Raw genomic sequence first — 24,538 nt, 5'->3', positions numbered from 1 at the left:
TGCTATGATTTCTGACAGGCAGTTCACTCTCCTGTGATGTGACCCTGTTCCCCTCACACACTCAACGCGTTATTCTGCGCTGTGCAAAACTCCGCATTTCAACAGTCAATAGCAAATACTTAAACTAATAACAAAACATACCTACAGTCGCTGATTCAGAAGCGCCAGATTGTCATAGCAAAGTTGGAATTTACCCTTTTTTTTAAATAGCCTTTGTGCACAGTCAGCCTTGTACTTTTCTAGGTTAAAAAAACTGTCGTCCATAAAATGCATTGCACAAATTCTAACATCTGGATTGTGCTGTTCTGTTGTAAATAAATCTTAACCAATGATTCCTAATTGCATCTACTTCCAGAAGGCCAAATAAAGTGCTTTTGCTTTCTCACTGAAACACACACCGTGTCCCTGACATGGCTGCATCAACACTACTGCGGTTCCTGAAACCACGCCGCCTTTCTTTGCGTGCACATTTGGGTGGCATTATGCTAATATTTCCACACAGTGACGTAGATATGTGGGGGCGTGTTAGAACGAGGCGTTTTAGGTAGGCGTGGTTGACTCTTAACTTTTATAAAGACTATCTCTTTGGATATGAGATTTTAGTCTTTGCAACTTTACAGATCTTCTTTATGCACCAAGAGCTTGTCCAAAGAGAAAGGAAAACTTGAAATCGCATCATATGACCCCTTTAATATAAACAGCCTTTCTATTTTTACTTTTTCTTTCCCATTTGCTTTATTTCAGGATGGAGATGACCCATTTTGGGAATGCCAAGTACGTTACTTGACTTTCCTAGGTGTGGGTCATGACACACACACTTTTGCTGTCATAGTGGATGCAGGAACCCAGCGCTTTGAGTGCCATGTGTTCTGGTGTGAGCCAGATGCTGGGATCATCTCTGAGGCAGTTCAGGCTGCATGCATGGTGAGGCAATACTACATTTAATTGAGTTTCACCCTACAAATATCACACACGGCATTCATAGATTCAGCATTGACATATAATTTAGTTCAAAATCTGTTAACGTCTTCTAAGTATTTCTGTTGTAAATGTATGGCGCCCCCTTCAGGTTCAATACCAGAAGTGTTTGGTTGCACAGACTCCTCCTGTGAGGTCCAAAATGTGGAGGGCAGGCTCCAAAGTCAAACGAGCCAACTCATTGGATAGCTCTAGCTTCCCACCCCGACACCAAGGACACACACCTTCCAAAATGGCCTCCCCCAGCATGAAGAAGGGCATGGTGGCATTTTTTGAGACATTCCGGAATAAACATTCTGCAGTACCTACACCCTAACTACAGCCACTCGGGGAGGAGGATGGGGCCTGATAGGCTTTGAGGAGGGGGATATCAGGAGATGGAGAGATGAAAGGAATGAATAAACATGAAACCTAAAAAAGCTTGAGAAATATGAGTACCCTTTGCCCTTGACATTTTTAGAAAAATCCAACTTAATTTCCACAGTATGACCTCACAAAAAAACAACCCACCTAATTGCCCTTAATAATAAGAGTAAAGGATTGACATATTTGAATGTAGGTGTGCAGAACAGTGTTTAAATGACATTGAGGTGCTGTGCTCTCACATTCCAAATACTGACAGAATGCTTTGCAATGTAAATGCTGTTATACAACAGTTAGTTACTGTCCTCAAATGTGATTGGTATAAGGCTAATTTACACGGCACCGACAGACATTGTTCGTCGGGTTTTGTCTTTTGGCATCTAGGGATGCATGATATTATCGGACCAATATCGGAATCGGCCGATAATGGCTTTAAATATAAATATTGACATCAGCCGATATGAAAAATTATGCGATAAGTCTTGCCGATAAGAGGAATACATTAACTCACATGTGCTCAGGGTGTGCTAGCGATTAGATCACGTCAGCATTGTGGCTCATTCTTGAAGCAAAGTTTTGGCTGAATGGTGATTGGATTCAATGTTTGGGATCACTGCATTTAAAACTGAGAATGCATGTACAGAATGACGCGTTGGTGTGCGATAGAGTAAACAGTAATAGCACGTGCAGCGGCAGCCTCCCCTGGGTCCTAAAGCCCGCTTAGTAAGGAGTTTTAATTCTATTTTTATAAAAACTCTTTAAGTATAAAATACGTACTTACAGTCTTTGAGTCAGAACAGCCGGCATTTCGGATATCGGCAAAAATCCAATATCGTGCATCCCTATTGGCATCTGTTGGCTCTTGTTCTTGTTCAGCCTTTGTCGGATCATGGAAGAGAAGTGGTGTCAACTGGTGATTGTCGGCGTTGGTGACTGTCAGTGCAGTGTGAATTAGAGTACAAATTCTCTGGGAGAATCATTGACTTGAAACATTGACTCAACTGTGTTGCTCAGCGACGCAAAGATTGATTCTGCTTGTAACTTTTTTCATTGGCTAAGCAAGAAAAGTAACAGGCAATATTGTGTCTGAAAAGTAAGTTCGAGCTGTTCTATAAAAGCAATATCACACTTGCAGAAGAACAGCTCTATTGTACGAGTGATATTGCTGAAAAATTATCTATTTTGGAAAGAATAATAATGCAGATCCAACAACTGTGTGACTGAAAAACATCTAATAACCCTGGATGCCGTACAACCTCAGAATCAGAAATTAATCATATCAACATCTAAAGCATCTACGACCAATAGTATGTTGTGCAATAAGATGTATATCGCAGTTGAATCGAAATGTGTCAGATATTTTAGTAATGATGTACAGTGACCTAATTCTTGTATGACTAATATGTAGAGATTTTCCGTTTAGGTCACATTTATGTTCAAAAAGTAAATTTAGCTTCAAACCTACTAGGAGTGTCCGTATATATAAAAACAGTAAACGGTTTGTGAAAAAGGATGCTGTTTGCTGTTCTAATACACCTTTCAAATCAAATGAAGCACAGAATATTCAAGGTTGTTACTCCATCTTGAGCAAACAGAGCCATTTTCACACACAACAAAGAGACCTCAATAACATAGTGCTATCAGTGCAAGAGTCGTGCTTTAGATAAACCCTACTTGTGTCACTATCTTTGTTCCTATTGTGAGCTCAGAAATGCAGATAAGGAGATATCAGTGATATCAGTCTCTACATTGCTTGTTATAATCTTTCCGGTTTGTGGAGTCCTCAGTTTAGTGAATGTAATTAGCTCTTTCAAAGCACTCAACCTCAGCGCATGTTGATCTGAGATGCCCACAGGCACTTGAGCACCCACACGAATGCCACTGAAGGAAGTTATGTGATGCTATATCTACTATATGCAACTGCTCCTTCCCTTACTTAAAAAAAAAAAAAAAGTATTATATCACAAATGAACTCAGGTCTCTTTAATGCTAAAACAAAGGGGGGAGTATAGAAGTGGACGACTCTTCAGCATGTAAGATCATTGACAAGAAGCCTTGAGAAGAGAGTTTGACTGATAGTCTAACGGTCATGTAGCACCTTGTGTTTCTTATTTTATTCCTATTTATACTCTGTAAAAATAAAAAAAATCTCTCTATATATATTTGCAGTATTTCAACACAAAACTAGGATGTCATGTAAATGGTTTTGTATTATTCTTTGTGTTTGTTATTGTTGTTATTAATCAGAATGACATGCCGACCTGAATCCACCATTTGGAGAGTGTCGGGGCATTAAACTGCTTGAAACTCTGGCTCTGTTGTCCTTCATTTGTGTTCAGTGTCTTATACACCTGCTTTTTCCTCACCATTTCAGAACCCTCGATCTTCTCCTTCCTCTTGTTGAGGGGAAAAGTGTCCAGAACAAGCAAATATATGTTATTATGTGTATTACTCCATTGCGTTCTTTCAGGTTAGAAGTCTTTGGCACTGGTAGAATCCTCATTTCCTGAGATGGACTCCACTTGTTTTGTGTCCAGACTCTCATAATTATCTTTTAAATGGAGAAAAGATGTTTTACTTATCAGACATTTGCTATAAAACAGCATCATTTCAAGTATGAATTGCTAGAGTGGAGGCTGACAAAAGTGTGAAAGGTCTTTGGTTTATCTCGTCTTTGATGTTAAAGTAGATTTGATTCCTGTGTACAGATGCAAATTTACAAAATGCGTCCCAGATAAACAGCACATGTGCATATGTTGCTCTATCAGATCATTTATCTCAGATTGTGCACTTACCCTCATTTCTGTGTATAAGAGATTCATACAGTTCTGTTTCGCTTTGTTCGAGCTCTGTGGCAAAATAAAACAATCTCTTAAAATGTATCATAAAAAAATGGCACTTTGCAAGTTCTAATACTTTTAAAGTTACTTTTTGTGACAATCATGCATTTACTTAATATTGTTGCTTGCCTTTTTGGACTGTTTGATCAGTAGATTTTTCGGAATGTAAATTGTTCTCTTGCATCTCTGAATTATGTTGGTATGAAACATGGACACTGGAAAATTTATTTGATATGCAAATGCTGAAACATTTTTACATAAGTGGAATTCTTCTAGATTATAATGTAAACTAAATGAAGCAAATTAATAATACCTTAGTTTGAGATTGATGTGCTTCCAGTACAAGTAGAGAAAGAACACAGCTGCGATGACAGCAAGCCACAGTGCTATAGAAATACTGATGAGAGGATCTTTGCCTGAGCAATTGTTCTCAACAGTTGCATTTTCTTCAATGGCAGAAACATTGAACAAAAATTAAATGAATGTTGCCTTAATAAAAATGCTATTATGTTGCTATGGTATACGGCTGTTTAAAGCAAGGTGTAAATATACATGCACAGGGTCTTGAGTGACATTAATACCAATTTATGAATGCAGAACCAAGTTGTGGTTGAATGAAATGAAATAAGTCTTACCTGGAGTATCCTGAGGCATTGTTCCTGGTGTCAGCAAAAATGTTAGGATATGCAATATATTAAGGTTCAAATACATTCAGTAACACAATAATGTATATGAAACAATTTTCATTTGCACAGCAAAGTGCCAAGAGTGTGTGGGTGAAGGGTGTTAGTCTGCAGAGAGAAGGAAATAACCAAGAGGTTTTCAGATGACCTGTTGCACAGCATTCATGAAATGCCCCCTTTTTTAAAGTCTTCACCTCAAACACCTCCGTTTCCTGAGTTCACTTTGTTTTCACATGTAGCAACAACTTAAAATGCAAATAATTATTACACTTACTTCTGACCACGTTTGACTCTGGATAATATGTTGGGGTAGGTTTTGGGCAATGGTAGGCTAATTGTAATTAATAAATGGTTGAAAAAATGTATAATATGAAACTTACTTGATTACTTGATTATACCTTTCTGTTCTAATATACCAGTGCTATATTATATATTTTCTGAATGGTTGTTAGCTTTGTTTTAATGTAGCCTATTTAGCTATAGTTCAGGGGGAAAATGTAAAAAAAAATGTAAAAAAAATAGTTGTTTGCACACTTTAGTGTAATTAGACGTTTGACTCAGTTATAAAAAAATAACTGAAATAAATTTCAATTGTCTTGAATGTCTAGCATTCATGCAACTATTTCACACTTCTATAACTCGAGACTCTTGAGACAAAACAATCAGTGAAAGCAACGGCGTAGAAAACAACTGCGGGGCGGAGAAGCAACGGAAATGGTCGAAGGTCATCCTTCTAGCTCTTACGGTTAGAAAGACACTTTAGAGCAAACACTTTGGGTGCGAATAGCTGCTTGTTTGCATTTCACAGCGGTGGCTGAATTTCTTCAGTTTTCCTTACCTCTCAAGCCTTTTGTTTAAACATTTTGTGGGTGTCTTTCTCGACCGGCTCTTGGTTTTTATACCAAACGAAAATGTAAAACCATTCATTCTTGAGACGTGGGACAAAACCGGTCCAGCAAGGGTAACTGCTATTAGCTTTAAAAAATACAAATATTTTCAATTTTAAATGTCATGAGGGATTAATAATAGAATGTATTTAACACAATTATCACCTTCAATTTAATTTTCTCATTATTATACCAAATCTGTGTTTCTTAATGTCCTCTCGCTACATCTAAAACAGTGTGTCCACAGAGAAGGGTTCCAGCATTCATATGCAATAAAATGGATAAAAATGTTTTATCAAAAGCAACACTTAATAATATCTCCTATCAAAGCGAGGTTGTTTTTTTAATGATATGCATGTTTCATAAGATTTTAAAGTTGGGTCCCCACTTTTTGTCGACACCGTCAGACATTCAATAAAATGTAATAAAATCAGGGAATATCAGGGGCAGCTGTCACTCTAAAAGACCCCCTTGCCACAGTTCACCTCTGCAGAGTACATCAGTGTCAGACAGGCTCTGCTAAGTTTTATAGTTTTAGAATATTTTAAATCCTAATATTAATGTTTCCTTGGTCACTGCCATGATATGTCAACACCATCTTCCAATTTCTGAGGAAATTATTGGAAATATTTAGATAATTGTATTCTCCCGGAGCAGGTTCCATTAGCATCTAGCATCAACAGAAAAACATAAAATGGCTACTACATGAACTCCATTGGTTTTGTGAAAGAAATGCCAAATTTGTCAACACCGTCAGATGTCACCACCATACGATCTTGTGTTCCAGTGATATATCAAAATACTTCAATGTGACTCTTGAATAAAAGCTTTATGAACAATAACATACTCACTGTTTGTTGTGTTTGTTTTAATACAGTAATTGACTGATTCAATGTATTTGATAGTTAAAATGACTACAAATTCAGGTTTTCGTCACCTCCGTCAGCTGAATATTTTGATAATATTTCATTATGATATTTTATATTTGTTGTGGAATTGTTGGTCACGTGTGAAAGTGTAATCTGTCTGCTAACACCAGAATGTGTTTTGAAATGTTAAAAACATCTTGACTGCTGTTAAAGATGAAGCTGAAATTATATTACACAGTCCAAGGTAAAAAAAGCACATTTTGTTCAAAAAGAGAAAAGTTGGGAGGTTGTATCAAAGCATAGCTCAGTAGCTTAGTACATATAAGATACATAAATGTAGTTTCATTTATCTGAGTACAAGGTTTTATTTTTGTCCCACTTCTCAAGAATGACTGTATAATTACTTTGAATAATTTAAATGATATTTGTGCACACATACCAGTCATAGCTCAAAACATTGCTAAATATAGCTGAATTATAGTGTACTAAATGAAGAGCAATTTGAGAGCCGAAAGAGTCGGTTCTTATTGCTGAGCTGAACCAAATGATCCGGCTCCCTAAAAAAGTATTCCCCCGACGGTTCTCAGGTCAGAGCGCAAGCACAGTGCGTGCAGCTGCAGGTAGCACTGCTCACAGTTGTTTGTGTATTTTGTCTTGCTTTCTTTGTGTGTACCATTTGATGACGAAAATGTGTTATGCACACAATGTTTACTAAGCCAAGACATTAGGCATAAAATAAAAAATTGTTGAGGGGGCACCCGGATTTGAACCGGGGACCTCTTGATCTGCAGTCAAATGCTCTACCACTGAGCTATACCCCCTTCCACAGCTCAGTCCTGTTCAGATACCTAGTCAAAATCATCCGAGGATCAGCGCAATGAATTTGAGTAATTTTTGCTAGTATTTTTCAACTAAACATCCCCGTAAGAGGTATATGTTGTCATTAATAATAACATAAGAGTATTCTTAAAAATAAACAGCGACCAAAAACATTTCATACGTCGTGAGCACATGATAACAGTATTTCCGACCTTAACCGGAAGTACATTTTTGCTGATCGTAAAGACGAGCCTCGCTTGAAGATGGTAGTGTAGAGCTCCAGTTTGTTATCTAGTGCTTTCTTTTCTTTTGTCGCAATTTATAGGGTGGCGATGTGTGTTCATTTTCTGCTCTTCATACAGTGAGAAACGTGCTTTTGTCGTTAATAAAGTACTTATTTGTGCTGTGCCGGGAATTAGCTAGCTAACATAGCATAGCACAACAGCTCGTGTTTATTTATATTCCAGGACGGAGTATTTAGTCAATTTGTACTTTGATGTCTCGATGTTTTATTATTCGCTGCGACAGAAATTTGTACATGTCAGAATTAGTTTTGTCACTAAGTTGTCAGCTTCTAAATGAATTGTGATGCGTCATGGCCTTACTTTCAGTTTGTAGTCTTAACGTTACCTAAAAAGACTGAAGACGTTAACGGGGCGACTGCTTCATTCACACTCTTTCAGGCCCATCTGAGGTGTACATTTTTTTACATCAGCTTCCTTTTGTGCATGTTTCTGAAATACTGTGTTTTCTGCAGAATACTCGTGGCCTGCGTTCTCAGCTAAAGGACAGTGTTCCTGTGACAGGTCTGTGTCCACAGGCTGGTTCTTATGGGGTTCAGGACTCTCTACGTAGAGGGTAGGCTCTGGTCTTATAAACCTGTAAATGATTGTTTCTGCCTAATTTATAAATCCTTAATGTTGCTGCGATTTATAGGTTTTCAAGTGTAAAGAATGAGCTGCTACCGAGTCATCCATTGGAGCTTTCTGAGAAAAATGTGAGTAGAATCGAAGATTTGGCTTTTTTATTTATTTATTTGACATTTTTTACATAATATACAAACTTAAAAGAGTACAACGCAAACCAAACAATACAATACAACCATAACAACCCCAGCAACACGTAACAAAGCAAAATCAACTGAAAACAACAGCAACAACAAGTAGGGGATATCTAACATAAGTAAAGCATAATCGTAAAATTCAGTTTGGTTATTAGAGTAAATTCAATTGTTACAATGAGAACAATAGTAATACACTATTCAGTTTTGAGGAAATCCACAAAGGGATGCCATACAGTTTGAAATTGGCAATAAGATTTGGGCTTAAGATTTAGCTTCTCGAGTCTATCGCCAATGTACGTGATCCTACAAAAGTCCGTGATATGGTATATGCTGTCAATAATAATAACAACATTTGTTTTAAATAAACAGCGACCAAAAACATTGCAAACGTCGCGATCACATGATAACAGTATTTCCGGAGACCGGAAGTGCATAAGTAGTGGAACAAGGTTGCATTGTGCACTAAATAAAACATTAAAACTGGCCTGTGTGAGGAGGGTCAATAAGAGGAAACAGTTGAGCATGTAATTCTACATTGTAGAAAATACAAGACACTGAAAGAGGGGATGGAAAATAATTTAGATTATAAAGGAGAGTCTCACTTTAAGAACAGCCATGACACATACTGAGCACAGGTTAGAGTTCTATTAGTCTTTTTAAGGGAAGCTGGGCTTTATTATAGGTTATGATGGATAAGAAGGATTTTTCCCCTTCTCCCCTCCCTCTTCTTCTATACCCTGGTACGGCCTTGGGCCCCGCGCTTGAGGGGGCCCAATGGGGAACGGACCGAGGAGGACCCCAAACTCACACCACTGTGTCAGCTAAGGACGGCCCTGTCTATACCCGTGTCATTGTATAGAATTAGATTGTTTTTGTTATTGTTGTTGCTGTTGTGTTAAATCACTTTATTAAACCTTAAAATAACAAACAGGCATTGTCATCATTCCATTGTTAAACGCATTAACAATAAATCCAAGCAGCATATCATAAACACAAGAACAATAATAATACAAAAATAAAGAAAGTATATAAATAAAAGTTCAAATATTACCAAAACATAATATTTGAAGTTTAGAGGTTTTTAAGGCACTCGTTGTCTTTAATCGTTTTATTGATTATTATTTATTGATTATTATTTATTATTAAGACGCTGTGTGTTTCGTTGTGAAAGCGAAATTACTTTGTTTTGCCTTCCAAAAGAGGACAATATCCGCTTCGTCATGCCTAGAGCTGATCCGTGCTGGTCGCTGAGGAAATACATCAACTTCCCGCTGTGGATCGCCGGATCGGCTTTCTCCGTGCATGAAGCGGAGTCCAACCCGGGGTCGTCACATGTGGTTGCCACTAGTGTTGTTTTTGGCGGCCTGTTTTAATTTTAGTTTTAGTCTAGTCTTTGTATGAAACTGTCATTTTAGTTTTTATTAGTTTTAGTCACGTTCATACTCTTTTTAGTCTAGTCAAGTTTTAGTCGACTAAAAGTCTGAGCATTTTAGTCTAGTTTTAGTCGACGAAAACTGATGACATTTAGTCAAGTTTTAGTAAATGAAAATTATATTTTAGTCTCTTTTTTAGAAATGCAATTCTATTTAACCCAGTCAATATAGTATAAGTACCTAGTAGTATAGACGAAACCAAAATTTTATTTTAGCCAAACCATTTCAAACAAGGTTATCTTATTATATTATTGTTACCTTATATGATGGCATTTAGTCTAGTTTTAGTCAACGAAAATTATATTTTAGTCTCTTTTTAGAAATGCAATTCTATTTAACCCAGTCAATATAGTATAAGTACCTAGTAGTATAGACGAAACCAAAATTTTATTTTAGCCAAACCATTTCAAACAAGGTTATCTTATTATATAATTGTTACCTTATAGACTCAAGAATACATCCATTCCAGACACGGAAGACGCTCTGATTTGAATTTACAACAATTATTTTACCAGCCAAACATGTTAGAAGTACACACACATCAATTTAAATAAAGACGAACCCCAGCTGGCCAGCCATCGGTCCCTTTCTCTGTGTCAGACTTAACTTTGTTTGTATTTCGTCTTCTAAATCAGTGTTTCCCAACCTTTCTTTAGTCACAGAATTTTTACAAATTTGTGGCACCCTACAAAATTAATTTGGTCACAGAAAGCAACACTAGTTGCCACAAGCCCGCTGGCTGCTCCTTCGTCGAATCCGCCGGCCTCTGCTCACTCTAGGCCGCCGTGTGTGACGACTAAAGAAAATGGTCCAGTCTTTATAAAATAAAGATTTCCTCTTATGTAAAATACACCTGTTATTCAAAATTATAACATTATGTGGCGTAAAATGATGCTTGTACAACATCTTCCAATACACCTGCACATGAAACTCAGATAACTTACAAGGCCGTTTTAATTAATGAATGGGTCAAAATCCCATCTTAAAAGAAAATAAATTCCTCCAACACTTTGGAAAAGATGAAAAGGCACACTAAACCATAAAGACTTTTCACTTACAAACATTTGTAACCATCTTTAGAATTAGATTGTGAACCTACTGTTTGATCCACACTCCGGAACAGAATGCGGCGGTAATCCACCAATAAACTGGATGCCAGCCGCCGTTAAAGAAAGAAGAAGAAGAAGACCGGAAGTAAATTTATGCTGATCGTAAAGACGAACATCGCTTGAAAATGGTAGTGTAGAGCTTCAGTGTTTTCTTTTCTTTTGTTGCACTTTATAGGGTGGTGATGCGTGTTCATTTTCTGCTCTTCATACAGTGTGCAACGTGCATTTACTGTTAATAAAGTGCTTATTTGTGTTGTGCCGTTAATTAGCTAGCTAATATAGCGTAGCACAGCAGCTCGTGTTTATTTATATTCCAGGGCAGAATAATTAGTTATAATTTACACTTTGATGCCTCGATGTCTTATTATTTTCCGTATTTAAATGTACAAATATCAGAATTTATTTTGTTACTAAGCGGTTAGCTTCGAAATGAATTGTGATGCGTCATGGCCTTACTTTCAGTTTGTAGTCTTAACTGAAGAGACTGAAATGTGCGTTAATGTAATGTGGTAACTGTCTCATTCACAGTCATTCAGGCCATTTTAACGTGATTTATTATTTTTTTTACATCAGCTTCCTTTTATGAATGTTTCTATAATACTATGTGTTTTCTGCAGAATACCCGTGGCCTGCGCTCTCAGCTGAAGGACAGCGTTCCCGTGACAGGCCTGTGTCCACAGGCGGGTCCTTATGGGGTTCAGGACTCTCTACGCAGGGGGTATGTTCTGGCCAAATAAACCTGTAAATGTTTTTTTCTGCCCCATTTGTATTCTGAATCCTTCATTGTGATGCGATCATAGGTTCTCAAGCGTAAAGAATGAGCTGCTACCAAGTCATCCATTGGAGCTTTCTGAGAAAAATGTGAGTAGAATCTAAGATTTGGCTTCTTGAGTGCATTGATAATGTACATGATCCTACAAAAGACATCTAAATGTATAAATACATGGGGGAGAAATGATGGGAGGGGGTAATGCTCTTGCAAAATCTTGAAATGTACAATGATGTATACTAAGTAAAATATATTACATCAATTTTAATTACATAAAATAGTACTAATTGTAATGCATTTAAAATATGCAAAAAGTAGACCATTTAAAATATACAAACTTTAAAAAAACGATTTTTTTTACGTCATATCAGTTCATTATCATACATAATAAGCCTCAGAACTTATAAAAATAAATGAATAGTCATTAGCTTAAAGGGGTCATATGATGCCATTTCAATTTTTCTCTTTGGAGTGTTACAAGCTCTTGGTGCATAAAGAAGATCTGTAAAGTTGCAAAGACTAAAGTCTCAAATCCAAAGAAATATTCTTTATAAAAGTTCAGTCAGCCACACCTACCTAAAACGGCTCATTCTAACACGTCCCCACATATCTACCTCACTATGTGGGAAGATTTTCATAACGCCGCCCAAATGTTAACGCAAAGAAAGAAGGCGTAACTTTTATTCTCGCTGTACTATTGTTGACGCTGCAGCCATGTCCTGAAGAACATTAGACTAAAATGCCAGCAGCTCTGACTCACAGACTGTAAGTACGTTTTCATTTAAAGGATTTACCACTGATGATTCAAACGCGAGTTTTGGGCAGTGTAGAGTAGCACTTGTTGTTTGTAATTTCTCTGATCACAAATGCAGACAGAGTTTTATGTTTAGGCGGCGCAATGCAATGCAACGGCACGGCATCGGCATCAACAGTATGTGAGGGGCGTAACATTTCCGTCTCACGCTTGAGGTATTCGGCCAATCACAACGCATTGGATACACAAAATAATGTTCTTTTTAGCAGCATCATATGACCCCTTTAATTAATGTGTGTATTGAAACCAACAGTGCTTATTATTGTCGAGCTTTTAAGTAGAACACAGTGTAACGTGCTGTAAAGGTTTATAACCAGTTTGGGTTACATTTTATTTTACTGCATAATTAAAGCAGTGTTAAAAGCAGCTAACACTGTAGTAACTGTATGTGTTCTTTAATGTTGCTCTATACTTATTTTGTAATTACAATGTAACAAGGACACCCTAAAATAAAGTGTAACACCAGCTTGTATTGTGTGAAACCAGTTTCAGCTTAACCAGGACAAGATGAATTTCAACACACTAAGGAACATCCAGGGTCTCCACGCTCCCCTCAAACTACAGATGGAGTACAGAGCGGCTAGACAGGTATTGTGAGCAAGTGTCATAAACATGTAAATTATACTGTAAACACCCAATACTAATTATGGAAGACTATTGTATTTAAATGTTTCACTTGCTTGCTTTCAGATTCAGCGTTTGCCCTTCCTGCCAAGCTCAAATCTGGCCCTGGATACCCTCAGAGGTACTGATGACTCCATTGGCTTTGAGGACATCCTCAATGGTATGAAGAAACATTCGTTATTACTCGCACGCTACCTTTTAAGTCCGCAAAGTTATGACCTATTTAGTTCTTTGCATGGTTTTGCTTTATAAAAATGTGGCACTGATGATTGCTGGAGATTTTGACAGCTATTTTTGTGCAGCATACTAGGTCTCATGTACATTTTTTTTCCCCCCAGATCCTGTCCTGAGTGAGATAATGGGCGATCCTCACATCATGACCGAATACAAGCTTGGTGTCCTGTGAGGATGCCGATTCTGCGCTATTTTCACCCAAACCTGTAGATTGTGTTATATGCATTGTTTGACCGCAGTTTCTAATAAAATGTAAAACTTGAATTCAGAAATTGTGCTGCAAAACAGAACCTGGTTATGAATCTTGTTTATTAAAAGAACATTGAAACGCTGCAAAATTACTTGGATGCATTTACACGGAAGCATTAGAATGGGATTATTTATAAATGAAGGCATAAAAATCGCAAACTGATCTTTGAAAGCACAATGTTCAGTGTAAAATACACTTGTCTTTTTAGATTCCTCACGCTTCGGAGAATTGTTACATTTTGGGTTGTATTATTGTTTGTATATTCTCAGGATTGAATTTATAACATTAATGCAGACGCAATTTACACAGTAGTATAATTATAAAATTTAAATGCTAGATCTTCAGGGCACACACTTTAACAACTCAAAAGTTAGCCATGCTTCATATGACAAAAAAATAAAATATATATATATTTACAGAAATAAAACTGCATATTCGATGCCATTAGTGAAAAGTCAACACTTTCAGTCCAGCTTTTCTTCCTGGAAGAAATCAGCAGAATTGAGATGTTCCTGAAACTTCTCATATTGCTAAATGGATAGAAAGAAAACAGGAATCAGTTTGCTCATACATATTTAAAGAGCTTTTAAAGACACATAAAAGAAGGTTACATATTCACACCTCACTGATCCATCCTCCATCCTGCAGTTTAGTAAAAACGTTGTTGACTGTGTCCTTAACTGGTTCGCCATCCTCTCCTGTATCTCCTTCCTGTATTTCCTTCTGAGCTTCTAAAGCTGTGCAACACCTCTCAAACAGATGGTATTTAAAGTGCTTTAGGGCATGGTAGACCTCGGTACGACTGGCACAGACAGAGCCAACAAAGAAACTCTGCAATTGTTAAATAAACATTCCATCAACAAGTGCTCGAAATTATTCTTCAAATCAATTTATAGTTGAATTGTATGTGTGATTTGCATGGAAAACAACCTGGGAATCATCAGGCATGAACTGGTCCTCCTGCAGGGAGTTGTTGTAGTACAACTGACCAGAGAGGCGCACAGAGAAGCGTCCCGTTCGGTGAAGCTCACAGGCTTCACATCCCTTCGTCTGGACCCTTGTCATTATTACCCGCAATTTGGGATAACATTCAACCCTTTCCTTTTCATAAACGAAAATGATAAACAGACATGAAAGTAATCTGCACCACAACACAGTGTTTTTTTAAACTTCACATACAAGTGACTAATAGTAAAGCAATCACTTAGAAATGTGACATCTTTTCATGAAAAAGACAGAAACACAAAGGGCTTACTTTGTAACGGTCTTTCCAGCGGCTCCTCTGCTTCAGGTTCTCCAGACGTGGAAGAACCAGTCGCTCATCAAAATGAAGCAATGATGATTTCATCTCCTGGGCGTATCGTTTCGTTCGCTCGCCACCTGCAGTCATTGACACAACATCAGATATACACTACCATTCAAAAGTATGGGGTCTGTAAGACTTTTTAATGTTTCTGAAGGCTGCATTTATACGATCAAACATACGCAAATAAAATTACATTAATATTGTGAAATATTCTTACAATTTAAAGGAACTGCTTTCTATTGTAATACAATTTTAAAATGTAACTTATTCCTGTGATGGTAAAGTTGAATTTTCAGCAGCCATTAATCGAGTCTTCAGTGTCTCATGATCCTTCAGACAACATTCTAATATGCTGATTTGGTGCTCAAGAAATATTTCTTATCAATTATCATTGTTGAATATTCATATATTGCACAGATGTGCTGCTTAATATTTTGGTGGAAACCATGATATTACATACGTTTTTCATAAGTCTTAAATGAATGGAAGTTTCAAAAGTACAGCATTTATTTGAAATAGAAATCTTTTATAAAATTCTAAATGCCTTTTCTGTATCTTATAGAAAGTGCTCTACATCCAGTGCTAAGAAGATAAGGAATAACTTGATGAACATACTGTAAAGTGATTTGAGGAAGCTTGAGTCCAGTACATTGATCAGCAAGGCTTTGACCACCACGTGAAAGTGGGTGAGCTGAGATCCTGTGATAACTGTAATGGGAGGAGAAATGAAGTGAGATGGGAAAATGGGAAATGAGATTTTCAAATTAACTTAAATGCTACAGGCACATCTGCACATACTGGGATTCCAAATTGTAAGCAAAACAAAAGCCAGAATCACGTGGTCTTACACTGGCGTGGAAGGTGAGAGAGAAAGGTCTCGTCTTTGGCCTCCCCCTCTTCCTCCTGATCTTCATCCTTTTTCCGTTCATCTTCCTCCACAATAAAATCCTTCAGACTGTCACTACTGTCAGCAAGTTTTTCCTCCTCGCTGCTGTTTAGAGGACTGCCGTTCTCTTCCACACTAGATTCATCATCAGAATCATCTGCTTTACTCTGCTCTTCAACTTTGTTTTCCTTGATCTCCTCTCTCTCCTCTTCTCCCTCTTCTTCTGAACCCTGCAGAAAAGATCCAATAGACAAGGTATCTAGTTATTAGCCAATACTTTTTTCAGGAAACCCCTTGGTTTCTGTCACCATGACCATTATTATTATAACAGAAATCCGTTCCACCTTAAAGCTGAAACTGCTAAAGAGTGGAAATTGTAAATGGTTGAAACTTTTTCATGTGTATTAAAAGTTACTTGTGGATTTAAAAAAAAAGTCACATGAATTAGATAATTGGTGGTTGTAGAGGTTAACAAAATACATTTGAGCTTTTCCTAAATCATGTGTCACAGAAACAGTTAATTCATATCCATGAACTCCCCAGCAATTCCCCATTCATTCTACAAGGAAAGTTATACATCATATTAGGTATTGGATATTGTACACTACTCCTAGGTTTCCCCCAATCTTTATCAAATTGGACATGCATGTAGTCTGTCTTGTCAAGCTGAATTCAGAGTGAATGATTATTTAAATTATATGTATTTGTATGCAATACCTCTGGACTCATAAACAAGTGGGTTCATGAGGACAACTGCATATTTTAAAGCCAAGTCAGCAAATCAGATTTCAGTGGCCAAAATATAAAGTTAACAATAGCCAATTGTCACAAAACTTGTTGGACATGTTTTTCTCTCAGTCACAGAAGACAGGATAAATAAATCAAATACATTACCATCAATATCAAAAACACCATGAACTTTGATCAACATAGCAACCTTATAAATGAATCATTACTAGCTTAATTTATTTTCAGTTAAATAAATTATGCACAAAATGACCAAATTTCAGCCCTGTGATGGACTGGCCATCACCTGCAGAGGATAAAGCGGTATAGAAAATGGATGGATGGATGACCAATTTTCCCAAAATTTGACTAAATCTGTAAATCATGCACCTGGGGTAGCTTAACATGCTAAGTTTGATGCTGTTTGGTCAAATGGTGGCACTGTAACATGGAAACATGGAAATGGCAGTAGCTGCATGAATACTTAATTAAAATATATGCAAACACAAGTGTTTTACTAAGGACTAAAGTGGTTATGATGCTTTACCCAGAAAAGTGCTGCTTGCTACTATTGTACTTTTTCTTGTTCTGTCCTTATCAACTTACCAACAACGTCCTGCGCCTGCGCCGCGGGGTGCCTGACTTTCTTCTCTTTGACAGCTCCATGAGTTTACTCTTCCTCTCTCTTCTCTTGGCAGCAGCTTCTTTCAGTTCTGCCTCTCTCTTCTTCTCCCTCAGAGCCTCGTCCTCGGAGTCCTCCGGCAACCTGAGTCGTTTTCTCTGCAACACTCTCCTGAGCGGCTCTCCGCCGACGTCGCTGGAAGAATCGCTGGAATCACTGTCATCTAGCGGAGGAGCGCTGGCGCATCTTTTCCTCTGTCGTCGGGGCACGGCGCATTTCTCGTCCGTCTCGCTGCTGTCATTCCCGTCACTCTCGCGTGCTCGGTAAGAGCTGTCGGAGGTACCGGGCTCATCTTCGGATTTCTGGTACTCACTTTCTGAACTGGTGCTCGTGGTGCTGGCGTACGAGCCCTCGTCGCTGTCATCCAGTATACGATCAATGGGATTCACTCGAGTCTTTTTCTTGTCAATGCGAGACTTGGGGGGCGGGCATTTTCGCCTTAACCCAAAAAGCTTTCCTACGCTTCTCATCATTTTTACGGAGAAAAAGTGACCCTTGATTTAACTACCCCGAGAAATTTTGTAAAAAAAAAAACTTTATATATTATAGCCAGTTGCTATGTATCTATAGACACATAATCAGCAACAGGATGCTTGCGTGCGCGTTCTGTAAATTTACATTCCCGTCTCGTGAATGATTATTCAGCTGTTTTTCTCATACTAAATCATTGATCCGTGCATGCAGATGTAGATAAAGCTCAATCTATTGCTGTAATCAATATTTAACGAGTGGTTAGATTAAATATGCTTATCAGCATGTATCATTCTTCTGTAGTCCGCCACACGCGCCAATAACATGGGGGGCGTGTCTGTGGTTTTGTAGGTACGCACTTCCGTCGTTAGCTTCACATCAGCTGGTACAAGTGCGCCACCCAAAGACAAGGAGAATAGTTGTGATTTATATTTGCAACAAGGGTTTTATCATTGTGTAATGCTTTTGCCTTTGCTTCTTATTGTTATTTTATCCAAAAAACAAATGTAATCGTGTAAATGTGTATGTCTGTAATTTAATGTTAGTAGGCTACATCTGAAAAGGAGGTATACACATAAACTGACAAGCACAGTGACAGAATATTGCAGCCAAACTGTTTATATAATACTAACTAAAGGCTGCACTATACACTTTTAAATACTCTTAAAGCTCCTACCTGCATCCAAACAGGTTTAATAATCAGGGCTTTCAAACCAAGTCCCTGCAGCCTTTAGTTTGAATGAGTATTATATAAACAGTTTGGTTGAAATATTCTAAAGAGGCAGCAGCGATGAAAGGTGTTTCCAATGAGTGTATATTCAAGCTTTGGTATATATACAGTTCTCATCACTTGATGCTAACCGTGCTACTGACTATCTGCTCCATTCTTACATCTTGTTTAGACACAGTCTGCCCCCTTTCTTTCAGGCCAGCCCGTACCACCTCTTCTGCCCCTTGGCTATCTGATGTTCTCCACGAGCATCGTTCTAAACTCAGGGCTGCAGAGAGGGTGTGGTGCAAATCAAAAAATCCTACTGGCCTTAGTGTGTATCGGTCACTCCTCTCTTCCTTGTCTGCTAATGTCTCCACTGCTAAAAGGACATACTACCACAACAAAATTAACAATTTGTCTATGTGACGAGAGGGGCGGGGCCGAGAGCTTTAATGTAAACTTTAATGTTCCGCCTCCTTCTTCCCGATCTACAAACTACGTTACAGTCTAACTCTTGCATGCTCTTTAAAACATTTACCTCCCCCTTATTCATCAACTCTAACAACTGAGGACTTTCCCACATTCTTCCATCAGTCAAAATTACAACCATCAGTCCACAATTCTCCACACCACAAACTGTCAAACACATCTTACCAGCAAACATACACTTGCTCATGTCCATCTCTCCATGCTCAGAGGCAGATGTCTCCAATCTGATCCTTTCCAACATCCTACTACTTGTCCACTTGATATTATTCCATCTCATCTCCTTCAAGCCATTCCTCCTTCAGTTGTACCTGCACGCACTCACATTATTAACACATCCCTTCACACTGGTGTCTTTCCATCAGCATTTAAACAGGTTAGGATAGCCCCACTACTTAAGAAATCCACTCTTAACCCAGCACTTTTAGAGAACTACAGACCGATAGACAACTACTATCCCTTCTTCCATTCAATGAAAACACTTGAACAAATTGTGTTCAACCAAGTCTTTGCCTTTCTCACACAGAACAACCTCCTGGACAGCAACCAGTCTGGCCTCAGAAGTGGACATTCAAAGGAGACTGCCCTGCTCTTGGTTGTTGAAGCCTTAAGACTGGCAAGAGCGGATTCCAAATCTTCAATACTTATCTTGCTGGATCTATCTGCTGCTTTTGACACGGTTAACCACCAGATCCTCCTGTCAACCCTCTTGGCAACCCTCTCATGAACCGCACTCCAGTGGTTTGAGTCTTTCCTCTCAGATAGGTACTTCAAGGTATCTTGGAGGAGTGAGGTATCTAGCTACTGGGGTGCTTCAGGGTTCAGTTCTTGGACCACTTCTCTTTTCTGTCTACATGGCATCATTAGGTTCTGTCATTCAGAAGCATGGCTTTTCATATCACTGCTATGCTGATGACACTCAGCTCTACCTCTCCATTCTGATGATCCAAACATAACTGCTTGCATCTCAGCATGTATAACAGACATTTCTTACTGGATGAAGGACCATCACCTTCAACTCAACGTTGCCAAGACAGAACTGCTTGTGGTTTCAGCCAATCCATAATTTCATCACAATTTCTCCATCCAGCTAGGCGCATCAACCATAACACCTTCCAGGACAGCCAGGAACCTTGGAGTTGTGATTGATGATCAGCTGAAATTCACAAACCATTGTTAGAAATACCAGGTTCTGCAGATTTGCCTTATACAACATTGGGATGATCAGACCCTTTCTTATGTAACATGCTACACAACTCCTTGTTCAAGCTCTTGTTCTGTCCAGACTGGACAATTGCAATGCTGTCTTGGCAAGTCTTCCAGCCAGTTCTATCAAACCTCTGGAACTAATCCAGAATTCAGCTGCAAAATTTGTTTTTAATGAGCTGAAAAGAGCGCATGTCACAAAAGAGCACATGTCACACCTCTGTTCATCAATTTGCACTAGCTACTGTACCAATAGCTGCTCGCATAAAATTCAAGGCATTGATGTTTGCCTACACAACAACCACTGGCTCGGCGCCCCTTTACCTAAATTCACTACTTCAGACTTATGTGCACTCCAGAAGCTTGCGTTCTGCAAGGGAACAACATTTTTCAGGTAGTTGCACATGTGTTTTACATATGTCCTGCAGTGGTTTCAATAAAGTAAAAAAGTACAGTTCAGGCACACTTAAATTGTATGTGAAGATCACACCTGTGTCCTAGCAGAACAACCACAGGTGCATCACATTACATCAGGGACAGCAATGTACTGCCTTATGGAGTATTTTGAGAAGTGCAGGTACCACGGGAAGCAGGCATCACTGTGGTCGTGGGGTGCTGCTGTTTGCCATAATTACCAGCCTTTTCCCAGACAACAGTGACATTAGTTTGATGGACGCTGATGTCTGGTTCTAGCCAGGCTTCTCTGATGTTGAGAAGATCATTACAACAAAGAAGAATAATTGTAATTCTTAACCATACAAACAGAAAAAAGAGTGTCTTAATAAGAGTTAGCCTAGCAGGAATGCAGGAATCATTCCCAGTTTTTCATCTTAGAAAGCAGGTCTGAAGTTGAAGGTAAAAATCAGACATCTCTCCCAATTTTCTGCACAGATGCTGAGGCCCCACAGAGGTTCCCGACTTGAAAGTCCCAGGATGCTCTTTTCATACCTTCACTGGTCCCAGAGGTCCCTCACACTGCCACTCCAAAGGTTCTTGTCACAGATCCTAAAGATCCTGCCAGGGCCGCTCCAGAAATCACAGTTAACTCCAACTCTAAATTTTCCTGATACTGCTGCTTCAGAACCTACTGAGGTCAGAGAGGTCACTGATGTCTAACAGGTCCCTGTCTTATCCTCAAGATACAGAGATTCATGACACGGCTGCCAAAGAAGTTCCAACCAAGACCCAAAGATTTCTGTTGTAGCCTCTGCCAGAGCTTGTGTCTGAGGCTGCCCCAGTCCCAGGGCTCTGCTTTCAACCTCCTTGATCCCAGAGTTTCCTGCTAAAGTCACTCTGGTGCTAGAGGGTTCTGTCTTATCTGCATTAGGAGATCCTCTCATGGCCCCAGTGTTTCCTGTCACTGGTATGATTCCTCCTAAAAAAATATTACACCTGTGTGAAAATAAACACAAAATGTGCCGTTTAATTGGGAAAATATAAAACATAATCTGGAAATATTCCCATTCCTATTATGCTTCAGATCTAGAGAAGTTAAGCCTCTCATTTTACCAGGTTATATTTATCACTTTGAATGGCAATTTGAATAATACATTTACCAGGTAAGTGACATCTTAAAAGTGAGATATGTCCCTCTATTTACTGTTTGAAGCATATCAGGATATGATTCAGCTGCAGACAGTGACTACAATTAACTGTCAATTGGCAAATTAGTGTAACAATTGCCTTTGGAGAGGAAATAAAAATGGGGTTACCTGATAGTGGCCAATACCACAAAAGGAGAAGTTCAGAAGTTCATGCTTTTCACAAGTACATTTTGACAAAAAAAAAATTACCAAAAAAAACATCATAGTATGAATTATGAATCAGCAGCATGAAAGCATCATAAGAGTAGTCCATACAAGTCATGTACTATATTCCAAGTCTGGTTGGGAATTCAGAGTCTTTAAGATGTTAGGTGTCTTTTATCCAGATTGACCAGCAGCATCTGCTTTACAACATCCAAGTGTTTAACCAAAATATCTACACATACGTAATTAAGTTCTACAGAATTATTGCACAAAACTAATAATTAAGTAAACTTTAAAAAGTATATAAAATTATTCTCTGCTCTCACATCCTTTTTCTGTGATTAATCGCAATTAATCGCACACTTCATGAAATTAAGCATAGACCATTTATCTTGTTTCAAATGTTTATTTTGTCATCATTTGCTATATCCAGCAAAGTAAACCAAAAGATTGAAGGATGGTTCTCAAAAATCTAAGATAAGATAAATTATCCAAGATAAATTTGGATTTGAAAAAAGACTTTCCAAAAAAAGGACACCAAAAAGAACCAAATTATATAAGGAGCCCATATAAGCACATATGAAAGAAAAAAAATCTGAATTTTATAGTATGTGTACAGTCCAACACCATAGAGCTTTTTTACATTTTAGAGAAGCCAAGTTGCAATACCGAACAGGACCACATGGAGATGCAAAAAAAAAAAACCTAAACCAACCGCCTGCTGACTGCATATAGTAGTGCACTAAAGTACACGGATCCATTCCGTATAACTAAACACAGCAACATAAACATGACAAATCAAAACATTATCGTGAATGTGTGTGGAAACAACGTGAATGTACGGAAATTATTATTTAAAGACATGTAAAGCATTTTTGCTCGTTTATGTGGGCCGTCCCAAGCATGGTTGCAATGTGTTCATTGTCAAACTCCAAAATCAAGATTATTTTTCATTCTTAAAAAACGCCATTATTTTATTTGAAAAAAATAAAAATAAATAAAAAATAAATAATATATATATATATATTTATCAACAAAATATTTAAATATTTAAGTTAAATAATTTTAACGCGTTAAGGATTGTAAAATGAATCGCATGCGTTAATGCGTTAACGATGACAGCCCTAATGTAATTTTATTTTATTTGAGCTTAATTTCAATAACCGGAAATTATTTTTATACATTTTTATTATTTAATTTTCTGATTTTAGTGAACAATAAGAACTGTGGTAGTGCAACACCATGGGTTCGATATTTTAGATTCTGAGTTGCTTTGGATTGAATGTAGACATTTTTTTTAAATTATGGAATTCATATGAAAAATTTTGATGGATGACCTGTTCTGCAAATGTTATAGAGCAAATCAGCTTTTATATGATAAAATATTTTTGTCTTTTACTACTGCTACATTTTGTAAATCTGGCTTGTCCTGGATCATTTATAATGAAAAATATGCTTTATGCAGAACTTTATGTACATTTTTGTAAATCCCTGTTATAAATCCCTTTATGTACATTTATATCCCTTTTTATCATTAATATTGACATTTTCGACCCAATAAACTGTGTGCATGATTAGCACAACACATGAAAATCCATATTCACCCTTTCCATTTCCACCTAAAGTACAGTAGGCCTATATTTCCTCTAAATGTCTTTCCAGTAAGCCTGGGGGCAGGTTTTGTTCTTTAAAGATACAGTGTGGGCTCCATTATGGGCTTATGTTTTGAAGTTACTGAGCTGAGGCAGAGGTAGGAAACAGACTGACACACTCACATGGAAAATTGAAAGTCCCTAGTGGAAATATTCTTGTTCCACATATAAGGTGAAATACATATTCCTTTCATCACTCCTCATTTGCACGCATCCTCCATTGGAGTATTTTTAGAACTTCACAGTCTCTGTAACCTAGACAGTTATAAGAGTTGACAGATCCATTTTTTGGAAATTTGCAATGTGTTCATTGTCAAACTCCAAAATCAAGATTATTTTTCATTCTTAAAAAACGCCATTATTTTATTTGAAAAAAATAAAAATAAATAAAAAATAAATAATATATATATATATATTTATCAACAAAATATTTAAATATTTAAGTTAAATAATTTTAACGCGTTAAGGATTGTAAAATGAATCGCATGCGTTAATGCGTTAACGATGACAGCCCTAGTAAGTACGTTTTCATGTTTAAAGAATTTGCCACTGATGATTCAAACACGAGTTTTGAGCAGTGTAGAGTAGCGCTTGTTGTTTGTCATTTCTCCGATCACAAATGCAGACATGGTTTTATGTTTACGCGGCGCGGCACGATGCAACGCAATGCAACGCAACGCTTAAAAAGACAGTATAAGTCATTATAATCCGTATTATGTCCCCACTGGATGCAACAAATGTTTTTGTCTCGTCGCTCCATCACAGTATGATAGGGGCATAACATATCCGTCACACACTTGAGATATTCGGCCAATCACAACACACTGGATAGCTGGCCAATCAGAGCACTCATCGCTTTTCAGACCGATGAGCTTTGTAAAAATCGAAGCGTTTCAGAAAGGCGGGGCATAGAGGAGAAACAATGTAC

General features: G+C 37.8%; 3 protein-coding genes and 1 non-coding gene across 8 annotated transcripts in view; 2 read left to right on the top strand and 2 right to left on the bottom strand.

The window, feature by feature from the left end:
• The window catches only part of LOC107588766 (amyloid beta A4 precursor protein-binding family B member 3-like), a 28,243-nt gene extending 26,491 nt beyond the window's left edge, over positions 1-1,752 (top strand). For 2 of the 3 annotated variants that reach the window (XM_016277000.1, XM_016277002.1), the window contains 2 exons: positions 745-924; positions 1,070-1,752. In XM_016277000.1, coding sequence (XP_016132486.1) covers positions 745-924; positions 1,070-1,294 — 405 coding nt within the window. In that variant the 3' untranslated portion in view covers positions 1,295-1,752. The remainder of the gene's footprint in view (positions 1-744; positions 925-1,069) is intronic. The other variant, XM_016277001.1, reaches the window with a different exon arrangement.
• A 5,617-nt stretch (positions 1,753-7,369) lies between these two features.
• Positions 7,370-7,441, bottom strand: trnac-gca (transfer RNA cysteine (anticodon GCA)). The gene has a single exon. It is a non-coding gene; the product is annotated as a tRNA-Cys (tRNA).
• A 213-nt stretch (positions 7,442-7,654) lies between these two features.
• On the top strand, positions 7,655-13,742 carry LOC107588765 (proteasome maturation protein-like). 2 transcript variants are annotated; one of them, XM_016276999.1, is made up of 6 exons: positions 7,655-7,705; positions 8,197-8,297; positions 8,376-8,436; positions 13,114-13,215; positions 13,318-13,411; positions 13,590-13,742. In XM_016276999.1, exons 1-6 carry the CDS (start codon positions 7,703-7,705, stop codon positions 13,655-13,657), a joined length of 429 nt encoding a protein of 142 aa, XP_016132485.1. In that variant the 5' UTR covers positions 7,655-7,702; the 3' UTR covers positions 13,658-13,742. The 2 variants fall into 2 exon arrangements, with proteins under 2 accessions (XP_016132485.1, XP_016132484.1); XM_016276998.1 differs by lacking the exons at positions 7,655-7,705; positions 8,197-8,297; positions 8,376-8,436 and adding exons at positions 11,081-11,172; positions 11,662-11,762; positions 11,845-11,905.
• Positions 13,743-13,775: 33 nt separating this feature from the next.
• Positions 13,776-18,175, bottom strand: LOC107588764 (coiled-coil domain-containing protein 82-like). Of its 2 annotated transcripts, none has more exons than XM_016276996.1 (7): positions 17,260-18,175; positions 15,890-16,157; positions 15,657-15,749; positions 14,991-15,115; positions 14,666-14,836; positions 14,357-14,566; positions 13,776-14,265 (listed from the first exon to the last, which is right to left on the bottom strand). In XM_016276996.1, the coding sequence occupies exons 1-7, from the start codon at positions 17,806-17,808 to the stop codon at positions 14,200-14,202; spliced, it is 1,482 nt and encodes a 493-aa protein (XP_016132482.1). In that variant the 5' UTR covers positions 17,809-18,175; the 3' UTR covers positions 13,776-14,199. The 2 variants fall into 2 exon arrangements, with proteins under 2 accessions (XP_016132482.1, XP_016132483.1); XM_016276997.1 differs by having other exon boundaries at positions 17,263-18,174.
• Between the last annotated feature and the right edge of the window lie 6,363 nt (positions 18,176-24,538).

Source organism: Sinocyclocheilus grahami, unplaced genomic scaffold, assembly GCF_001515645.1.
Source record: "Sinocyclocheilus grahami isolate Dianchi unplaced genomic scaffold, SAMN03320097.WGS_v1.1 scaffold107.1, whole genome shotgun sequence".
Classification (NCBI taxonomy): Eukaryota; Metazoa; Chordata; class Actinopteri; order Cypriniformes; family Cyprinidae; genus Sinocyclocheilus; species Sinocyclocheilus grahami.
Note: the sequence above shows the minus strand (reverse complement) of the source record. Positions and strands in the feature narration are given on the sequence as shown.